At 50.9% G+C, this 10980-nt stretch overlaps 1 protein-coding gene across 1 annotated transcript in view; it reads right to left on the reverse strand.

The window, feature by feature from the left end:
• Positions 1 to 9999, reverse strand: part of PLVAP (plasmalemma vesicle associated protein) — a 118195-nt gene extending 108196 nt beyond the window's left edge. Inside the window, exon 1 of the mRNA XM_069649017.1 lies at positions 9510 to 9999. Coding sequence (XP_069505118.1) covers positions 9510 to 9893 — 384 coding nt within the window. The 5' untranslated portion in view covers positions 9894 to 9999. The remainder of the gene's footprint in view (positions 1 to 9509) is intronic.
• Between the last annotated feature and the right edge of the window lie 981 nt (positions 10000 to 10980).

A 10980-nucleotide genomic window follows, 5' to 3' on the forward strand; every position in this document is an offset into this window, starting at 1 on the left:
CATCCATCCATTCTCAGGTAGTGGCCGTGGTCGGGGGTGCGGGGTCTCTCATGACAGGCTAGAAGTGTTGTGGCCGCCTGTAGAACGCAGAAAGTACGGGAACGTGGGTTTCAGCAGGAGCGGCTCACGTTCAGTTTTAGCCTGAGCCTTCATCTCCCTGACCCGGGTCCTCATTTTGCCGGTGGGTGTGGGTGTTATTTCAGCCTCTGTTTGGGGGCCCGTGGGGAGTTGCTGCGGGCTTCGTGGCTCTGGTGCGGTAGTGGAAGAAGGACAGAGGGGGCAGTGTGAGAGCCTTAAAGGGACCGCTGCAGTTATCGGTGCCTTTAAGTGCGGTCGGCCCGCACGATAGGGGGCAGTGTGTTTCGGCCGTTTTACTTGCCTAAAGTGATACTGGGCTTCTGTTTTTGGGTGTTCTGGCGCCTGGGGTAGTCTAGGAGATAGGGCAGGGGGTTTTAACAGGGCAAGGGCACTGTTGTGGGGGGGCATTTAAAAAAAAAAAAGGTAGTGGAATTTAATACATTTTTTTGCAGTAGCCGGCGTGTCGGCAGAGGGGGCATTGCAGTTCCCTTAAAGGGACAGCTGCATTTCTTTAATAGTGCGGTGCGGCCGGCAAGCCACTAGGGGGAAGTGTGATATTTTCGTTTTTTGGCCCCATGTGAGTGTGGGCTTCTGGTTTGAGTGTTTCTTCTCTAGGGGCAGGTCAGAAGCAGAGGGGGCTGTTTGAAGACAGGGGTAAGTTTGGTAGGGGTAAATAAAAATAAATAAAAAGATATATATATTTTTGGGAATTTTAGAGTTTAAGTCTCTTATCAGGGAGATTATCTGTTAGAGCTAATTTTTTTTGGCTGGGTGTCACATCCCTAGGGGTATTTGTCCACGGGTAGGTGCTGGCTCGGGGGCTTTGCTTAGCTAGTGGAGCTGTCAAGGGGCATATTTGTAGTTCACATTAAGAGTATTTGTGCACGATGGTGGGCCAGGGAGCTAAAACGGGTTTGGTGGATGCTAGGGCTCTAAGGGGGGACCTGGAAATTATCAGCAGGGCACCTAAGGCCCAGCTGGACGGGGCGGTGGTGGAGGTCACGGGTGAGGTGGAGTTAGGTGGTGGTAGGCCGCAGCGTAGAGCTGCAGCAGATGGGGCTCTCGCGGCAGTGGTGGCGTGCACCCCCGTGGCGGGGAGAGGGGAGGTTTGGGAATCCAAGGGCAGGAAGATGAGGAGGGAGATAGCCAGGAGAGCATCCAGGGGAGAAATGATTTCGGGTGGGGAGCCAGATGGGGATGGAGTCAATGAGGGCCAAGGGGAGCTAGGGGATGTTAGGAGTGCGCAAAAAGGGGTAGGTCAAGGGAACCACGGTGGGGGGTGATGGGGTGCGGAAAGGGGTGACTGGGCATAGCAAAAAAGGGGTGAAGACCTGCGGAAGAGTGCAGGTGGGAGGAGAGAGAGGTCCCCATCAATTGAGGAGGTTAGGGAGGGGCGCGGAACGGCCCCCCCGGTTAAGAGGAATGGGGGCAGAGGGCGCTGCGCAGCCCGCGCTGTTCAAGAGGATGGAGAGGGTTCAGGAAAGGCCCCTCCTCGGTCGGCGCGAGAAGAGTCTAGAGGGTGCAGCACGGCCCCTAGCGAGGAGGATTCCAGGGTGGAGGACGGCACGCCTCGCCCGAGAGAAGACGTCAAAGGAGTGGCGGGGCGGACGCCCCGGGCTCGCAAGAAGAGGACCGACTCAACCCGAGCATGAGCCTGCATCAACAATGGTATTCAAGGGGTGATGAAGTTGGTTTGGAGGATTATGTGGGGCAGTGGGAGGAAGACGTTTATAGGGCTGTAAGAAAGAGGGGAGAGGAGAGAAGGAGTTTGAGGTGGGATTGGGAAAGACAGGTGCAGGGCGGTCGGGTGGCAAGAGGTTGGGGAAACAATTGGCTGGGTGAGACTGCTGACATGTTTTGTACCCACAGTAGGAGCCCGTTAAGAAAAGAGATGAGGAGCATTGGAGTGGAGGCCAGACTGCAGACGGGCTGTGTGGAAAGAGGTGAGCGGGACAGGGAATGGTCATCTGCGTGGCAGAGGGGGGAAACGAGAATGGGGATGGGAAATGAAGGAGCTGGTCTGCAAGGGGTAAGGAGAGAGGTTAGTTTACATGCTATTTGAGCCTCAGGGGATGAGAAGGGCAATTGCTCAGTAGAGGTTTAAACGGACAAGGTGGTGGAGCCATCAGCACTCGAGGTACAGGTTGCAAAAGAAAAGGAGGTTGAAGTGAAAGGCAAGGAGAAAAAACTTCCGTACATGGGGATCACTAAACCTTTGGGGGCGCACTTGATGGCAGCGACCAGGGAAAAAATTCAGGCGGGGGAATTTGTGGATGTTTTTAAGCTGCTCCATACGGAAGTGAGAGCAAAGGAGAAGTCTAAGGAACAAGAGAGGGAACTGGCTTCGCGCCCAAGGGTCCCAGTGACTATAGAGAATTGGACGTCAGCATTTATCATTTACGCCGGCGTATATTGCGAGAAATTCCCGGAGCGATGCGTGGCTCTGCTAAAATATATGGATATAATTAGGAAGGCATTTACGAGTTTTGGGGGCTTCGCTTGGGTGCGGTATGACGAGAAGTTTAGAGCAAGGTTGGCGCAGGACAGTCAGGCGGTTTGGGGGGAGATAGATATGGATCTCTGGTTGCAGTGGATGGCGCCGACGAGGCCAGCTCCAACGGTACACACGGCAAGTGGTTTACCCGTGCCTTACCGCCCTTTCTTGGTCGCCCTGCCCAAGGAGGGGTGGGGGTAGGAGGCAGAGGTCAGCCCTCAGCAGCATGTTGGGTGTTCAATAAAGAAGGCTGCACGAGGTGGATGTGCAAATTTAAACACGAGTGCAACAGGTGTGCGGGTCGGCATCTGGTTACAGATTGTTTTCAGGCAGGGGACAGTGGGTCAGGGCGAGGAGCGGAGCAAGGATGTGGGGTGAAGGACCGCATGCCAGGTATATTGGGGTGTTCTGGTAGGTCAGGCTCAGTTTATCGGAAAAGGAGGGGGGCACAAGGTTTGATGGGAGGTTTTGGGGGTGATCCAAAGGGGGTAGGAATGGGGTGAGGAGGAAGACACTTAGGTAGGGCAGGGGAGGGCCGCAGGGGGGATGTAACTGTGGAAATTGTTAAGGGGTGGTGGCCGTCGTTTGGAGGGCATGGAGGACGGTGGCGAAGCCCTCACGCTTGCCGCACGACAAGGTGAGTAAGCTTTAGGCTGCATGGACGGGGGTGTGGGAGCCCTTCTGGTGCAGCAGGGGGAAGTGATGAGATGGGTCTGCATGGACGGGGGTGCACTAGGGCCCCTGGTGCACCTGGGGGAAAAAATGGAGCAACAAAGCAAGGTGCTGGAAGAGGAATTTATATGGAACAGACTGCATGGGTGGGGGCGCAGGTTGGGCCCCTGGTGCAGCGGTGGAGAGGAGTAAGGCAGAAAAGGGGGCCTGCATGGACGGGGGTGCACTGGAGCCCCCGGTGCAGGGTGGGCAACGCAGGGCCATATTAGTAAGGTGAGGGAAGGTGGGGGCAAGGGTGAACAGGAGGGTAATAGGTTGGAGGAGAAAGGGGGTATAAGTGGGATTAGGTTTATTGTTTAAAAGTTTAGGTGAAAGGTGCGAAATATAGGGGGACAGGTAGGAGAGGACCGGGGGTGTTTCCGGAGAGGGATAAGGAGATGGCCAGGAAAGGATAGGTTCCTGAGGAAGGTGTTACTAGGGGTGTGGGTAAGGTGAGGAGGTCGGAACTCATTAATTTAGGAGGGGTACAGCATCTGAAGGTAGCAGGCTGGGCTATTCAGAGGAGTAGCTGAAAAGTTTGGGACGCTGGAAGTAAGGGAGATAAACAATGGTATGTCAGGGACCGGGACAAACGGGATGTTTTTAAAGAATTTTTCAGTAGGTAGCAGGAGTGTTGCATTTAGTAGAATGTTGTTGATTTGTATGTGATTTTGTAATTTCTTTTTCAGATGCTGCTAGGAGGCCGGGCCAGATGTCAAAAATCTGGTTTGTGGGACATTCTATGGTTAAGTGGGTGGGGAAAGAAGCTGAGAGAAGGGTTTTTGGAAGACAACGGGGTTGCAGCTATAAAGATGTTGTGTAAGATGGTCCAGGTTTGGAGGGCGGCGCTGGGATCAGTTGTTTCCTATGTTGACTGGGTTGAGGGAAAGTTACGGGCCTCCAGATGGGGTGATTATTCATGCTGGGGAAAATTATCCGGTAAGGGATACGGGTGTGGCTCTTCTTAGGAAAATAAAAAGGGATTTTGTTATGGGTACGAGAAGTGTGGCCTCAAGCATCTGTAGTGGGGACTAAGTGGTTGCCGCAGAGAGTTTGGAGGGGAGTGAGAAATGAGGGAGTGATAGAGCGGGCAAGGAAGGGGATAAACAGAGGGATGGTAGAATTTTGTGCATCGGTGGCGGTACAGGTTTTGGACCATAAGGAGATAGTTTAGGAAGGATTCATGAGATTGAGAGAGGATGGTGTACACTTGTCGGTTTGTGGGAATAATCATTATCTGGCGGACTTGAGTTCTTGGCTGGGAGATTTGTTATGGAGTTGGAGGTAAAGAGAACTGGTGGGGGGGTGGGGCAGAAAGAACACCTCATTGGAGGGTTTTTCTAGTGCCGGGGCCTGGTCCCTTTAGATGTGGGGGGAGGGAGGCACAATGGGGGAATGGCACGGAAAAGGATGTGGTGGTGCTGTTTGCACAAGCGGGCTACACAGGGGGAACAAGTATTGAACCTGGAGGGGCATGGCCCCGGGGAGAAAGCGGGATGCCTGGAGAAGGGGTAAGGAGACGGTAGGGTCCAAGGGATAGTTAGGGAGGAAGTGGATTTATTTAATTATTTAATTGTTGGGGAAAATTAAAATGTTTAATTATTTAATGGGTTGTTTAAAATATTTTGTTAGTCTGTAAGGCCATGGAGCCAGGTAAGCGTTTAATTGTAAGCTTTGGCCTGTCACATTAAAGCAACCTTTTCCACTTTAAATGAGTCTGGGTTTTTGTGCAGTAAGCCAAAAGGTGCCATCATGAAGCGTCAACTGTCCCTACAAAACTGCCCAATCATGGGTCATGGAGGGAGCGGCACCTGCGCACGCAGCCGTCCACACAGCTCAGAGATGGGCCAGGAAAGAGTGCACATTGTTTCACGCAGACCGCATCTGGCAATATGAGGCCTAGGAACTCTCGCAGCGGCCTGCCCGCGGAGACTGTGAAAGGAGCTCCGCCACGGAGGAAGCCCACTCACACTGTGCGCAGTGCAGCGTTCGCGCACGTGAAAACGCTGGGCGATCCACACGAGAAATTGGTGTCTGCTTGCCCGGGCAAGATGCAACTGTCTGCCACTGGGATATGAAGGAGGGTCACTAGGTATGTGTAGCTGTGACCCACTAATAACAGATGGCCTTGCGCGCTCTGCTCTGACCGACATAAAAGCGTGAAAGAGAAAAACAAGGCAGCACATGTTGTCCCAGGGACAGGCTTGGACTTGGAAAGTGGAAGAGCGTGTCTGGCTTGTATCGGCACTGTGGGAGGTGCAAACTGGAAAGTTAGGTGTGCGTCTGCACTGCAGCAAGGTTATCCATAATGCCAGGCCCATACTGGTCCATAGGGCAATGCCCGAACCCAAAACGCAAAATGCTAGTATGGGGCACATTTTTGGGGTCAAAGTGGGACACTTTGGCCAATGTGGGCCAGTTTCGATGAGTTACTTCATCAAGCGGCTAGTAGTTTTGACCAGTGTTACTGAATAAATATTCAAATGCACAATTTGCATCACATTTGATCAAAAACCCTTTGGATACTATTCAAGCAGTCTGTCACAAAAGGTATGAATTGCCGTTTTCAACAGTGGGCCACTTTTGAATTGCCCGAGCCAATTATGCGCCCCAGTCCAACCCTGCCCAGGAAGGGTCTGGAGGACCCTCTTGGTGCCCTTTTATTTCTGTTGGGGGATTTATTTCTGATGCATTCCGACTTTGGCCACACCTATAAGGTGGGACATCCTCCATCCAGTATCTTGGCGCTAATGCGATGAAGCAGAGAGAACATACTTGCAATCAACTTCTAAATCAAAGATCTGAGAAATATATTCATTGTAATCAAGATCAGAAGCTACGAGAGCATACAGGGGGAGCGAGCCCCTTCATTTGGAAGCCTGCTTCGAGAATCTCCAGCCTCCAGGGAATGTCAATTACTCGTCATTGGAGGGGGCGCACACACAGCGTGATGAAATTAGCTCTGTAGATAGCCTCATGGCTACACCAGTTGCCAGTGATGGAGAAAGGCAGGTGACACTAACACGTCATCACCAGATCCCATCTTGCACAGATATGATATGATAGGTCTTTTATAATATATTTATACCGAGAGGATTCTAAGCGGACCTCGGGATCGTCCTGTGGAGCTCCGTGTCGTCTTGCTTCCAAGGTGAGCACATTGCCTCTGAGCTATCCTCCCGAGACAGATAGTAGACGGGCGGCAGATTTTGAACCCGTTGGAGCTGTGACGGGCTGCCTCAAGAAGGCATTGATGGAGCGCATTGCATTAACCCAGCCAGGGGGTAAAGCAGCCGGTTTCCAATAATCGTTTAAACAGTAAAGATTCTGCACAAAAGTTCAAGGTGGGGAAAAAACAGCTTTCACCACCGACACGATCCGGGCTGATTCTTCGGACCCCCTTTTTAATGTGCCTTGTTTCCTATACAGTATAACTTTGACTCCTTGCTTTCGTCTCCTATAAGCCAAAACGATTGCGATAGAGTAGAGATAGGGAGGAATGCCATATTAGGTGGGGTATGTAGCTGGTGGGTATTGTTTGGATGTTTGCCCACCCATTGACTGCCATGGGCATGCTAATGCAAATGGACATTCCCAACCACTTCCCGTCCCCCCTCGCCCTAAACACAGCCTCGTGAGAACTCTTTAAGATGCTTTAGTCAAACCTTACCATCAAACGTTGTACTTGAAGTGCAGGCCAGTGTTGTTTCAAAGCAGTCTTCTGAGAGTTAATGTCTTAATTGGAGCTGTAAACCGGCTCCTGGTGTAATAAAAATGTCTTAAATGTCTGCAACTCATTTTATGAGCACTATGAAGGCCCTTCACTGAAGTCCCGTTAAAAATAAGCATTGGCAAAGCCAACAGCTTCGCCTCGCATTTGCCGTCCACTGCAATTAGATGCCTGGTATTGGCACCACGTTGCACCCCTGCTACCATCAATGCCCGGTTAATTCTACTACGGCAGTACCCTCAAACTGTTGGCATTGCCAGTGCTTGGTGTCTCTGTCTTTTGCACAGAAGGTTCTGCAGAAACGATGGCGTGTAAATTACATTTTAAGTTTTTGCCAGGTAGCATCTGTGACAGACTACCCCAGGGCCAACTCCTCTCATCTCCTGCTTCTGCAAACACCCGACACTGCTAACACGTGAAAACGTTTCACATTGTCCAGAAACTGACAGCGGCCCGGCCACTTCAAGCTGCCCGAGCAGTGTCCCCGCACTGATCAGAAAGGCCAGCTTCTCACACTGCCCACCAGTTTACTAGCTCGTCACACTGCTCGTCAATGCAATATGCTCACACTGCCTAGTAACGCCAGCTCCTCACACTGCGTGTCAGTGAGCAATGCCTCGAGACAGTCCATTCCATCACCGTGTGCTCTATACATGCCGTAGATAAGTCCTTGGCCTGGCTCGTTATAGTGTGCGAGGGGAAGCTCATACTCCATGCCCATGCAATGAATGGCCTCTCTGCTGACACTCCCTGCATTGGCAACCTCCCACTGGGTTCTTATCAGGGGCTGCCTTCCCTCCGCGCACACGACTCGTACAGCGTACAGGGACCCCTGGATGGCATTGCTTCTGTAGCAGCATCGACATGTTACACATGTGAGCATTAACAATGTGCCAGCGCGCCCTGTGTAATAATGACTGATAGGCACGTATCCCCACTCCCCGACTCTGAATGTATAGCCCGGGAGAGCACGACGTACTGATCACAACATCAGCCTGCACTTGTTTTAGAGAATCTGTTTTTCAGGAAGTTATTATTGACGCATAATACCCAGAAACTACTCCAAATAATAACCAGAAACGACCACAAATCCCCATCTGTGGTAAGAGATGAAATGATCTCCTGCCTTGGCTCAAAGGCTGGGACCGTCCCCCATCGCAACTCTGAGCAAATACAAAAAGCGTTTATTGTTAAAGAAAAAGGAGATTAAAACGTATCGCATCCATGTCATCATCCAGGAAAACGGCTTCTGGATAAGAGAGCGAGTGAGTACACGTGTGTCCATTTAAATCATGCAAACCACAGGACAAACACCTGATTGCTTATTAATGGCACATGACCTTTCTCGAATTTAGACTAATAGGGGAAATGCTCCAGCAGGAGTTAGAGTGATATGCCAAGGATCACACCGTTTGATGACGTGAGAAAGCCAAGTCTGCAAGGTGGAAAGTTAATCCACAGACACCAATTCCCCCACTAGATAACCCTTCCCCCAATAGACCAGATCAGACCACACCTTCCCTCTACACATCACCTCACCCTCTAGATCCCATCCCTGTCATCAGACCAACACTCATCTTCAGCAGACCAGGTCTCCCAAAACAAGACCGCATTTCCTGTACTAGAGCAGATCTCTACTAGATAAGTATCCCTCCACTGCACTAGATAGCCCCCATCCATAAAATCACATCTCCTAAACTACACATTATTTTTCCTTCCAGACCCCACCTCCTCTGTTAGATCAGACCACATCTCCTTCAGTGGTCCATATCTCGGCCAGACCACATATCATGTACTTGATCAAATCTCTTGTGCAAGACTTGCTCCTGCCCACTAGACCAGACCCCCTTTACTAGAGCCCATCTCCTCCAGTAGACCAGGCCACATCTCCTCCACCCGACCACATTTTCTTCATCAGACCACTTCTCCATTACTAAACCCGACCTCCTACACTAGACCATTTCTTCTCCACTAGGCCAGAATTCCTTCATTAGAGCCAATCTATTACACTTGACCAGACCTCATCTACTTCACCAAACCACATCTCCAGTACAAGACCTGCCCATATCCATGAGACCAGGTCTCCGGCTCTGGGCAATGCCCCCTTTACTAGAGCCATTCCCCTTCACCGACCAGACCCCATCTACTCCACTAGACAACATTTTCTTTGCTGAACCTTACCTCCTCCACTAGACTCCCCCCTCTTTAGACCACATCTCCTGTACTAGACCATATCACCCCACCTAGATGAGTTCTCCTCCACTAGACCAGGTCTCATTTACTAGTCGACTACTGTACTTCACGATAATACTTCCACTGTGCGAGACCTGACTTCCTTCACTAGACCAGCTCTCCACCACTAGACCAAAACCCTTTATTAGAGCCCATATCTTCCACTAGCCCAGAACACATTTCAATCACTGCAGCACATCTCAAGTACAGGGCCCGACCTTCTCGACTGCACTGCCACCCCACGCCTGTCGCCCAGACACTCACATTCTCGTTGCGGTAGTTCTGGTTGCTCTGGTTCAGGGCTCTCATCTCCATCCTGGTCTTCTCGTAGAATTGCTGGTAGCGGGCAAACTCAACGGCTGTGCGGTTTATGATGCGTGTCAGGTTCTGCTTTTCGCTGTTGAGGTGCATGAGACGGCCGTGCATGTCCACGTTGCTCCTCTCCATCTCGCGCAGGTGGGACTCATTGCTCGCCTGCGGGTTACCATACACCATGAAGAGCACCAGGCCGAGGATGATGAGGGACTGGATCACTGAGGTGAAGAAGAAGAAGTACTTGAGGTAGGACCAGCAGCCCTTCTGCCTGGAGTGCAGAATGTCCTTGGACTCCAGGCCAAACTTGTTCATGGCGTAGGGGCTCCTGTCCATGCTGCCTTGTAGCTCGCCTGATGGCGCTCTGTGGACTCCCTACAACTGGCCGTGGCGTGAAATATTGCGAGGGTTGAGCTCCGCGTCGACACTCATCACTTTTGTTCCTCTCGCCTGGGGTTTATATTGCTGGACTGAGTGCTTCCTTGTCGCCTTGGCTCCTTCCTGTTGGACCGGAAACCACTGTTTCCCGAGGCAGCCTCAAGAGGAAGAGCCATTGTTAGGAGCCTAATGGTCCTGACACATTGTCAGCGTTTTGTGCCAGCGTTTGGGTTTGTTGTTCGTGTGATTGACTGGAGTTTGAGGGTGGGGCGCGTGGGATCAAGAGGAGGGTGTGCACATCAGGACAGTACTACCACCAGTCAGCTTAAAGCAGGACTTTCAGCAAATTGGTCTGGATATGTGGCTTTGAGGCCTCTTACCAAGAGCAAAAGCCTCCCTCCTCTCCTGACTTGCTGCTGCCTCTCATGTGGCAGGGCTTATCCTTTGGTGTACGGAGGTGCAAAACGTGTCAAATTATGCCCCACGGTCACTGATCACTGCAGGGTGCAGCTAGAAGGCAAACCGTTGTTTTGCTGCAACGTGACTTTTTCATTTTCGACATAAAAGAAGACTTATTTTTACAAGTAACTAGGTGGATTGTAAGTTGTTCACTTTTTGGGGGATGGGCTAGGACAGATGGCCTGGAACCATTGGTCGCCTGATATTTTTATAGAGGGACATCATTCCTGCAGGTTACATTGCCGACGCACATTAACCTCATGTGCTGATATACTTGGATGGGAATTTCTGACCAGTGGAGTACAGGATCGACCTGCAGCAGGCGCTTGAACCTCGTGAGTTGCTTTACTTGGATGGGAATTTCTGACCAGTAGGGTAAAAGAACGGTCTGCAGCAGGCGCATGAATACACTGAGCTAACAGTTCAGGTAGCTGTATTTTCGAAAATTTAATTTCCATATATGCAATAAACACACAAAATGCATAAATAGCAACTACGTAGAATACATCAACCAATCAATGAATAAAACACACTGCTCTGTCTAATTAGTTTAAGGGTTTAGTTTAATTTAGTTTAGTTTCTTTAT

Source organism: Ambystoma mexicanum, chromosome 1p (genome assembly GCF_040938575.1).
Source record: "Ambystoma mexicanum isolate Mex_15411 chromosome 1p, UKY_AmexF1_1, whole genome shotgun sequence".
Taxonomy (NCBI): domain Eukaryota; kingdom Metazoa; phylum Chordata; class Amphibia; order Caudata; family Ambystomatidae; genus Ambystoma; species Ambystoma mexicanum.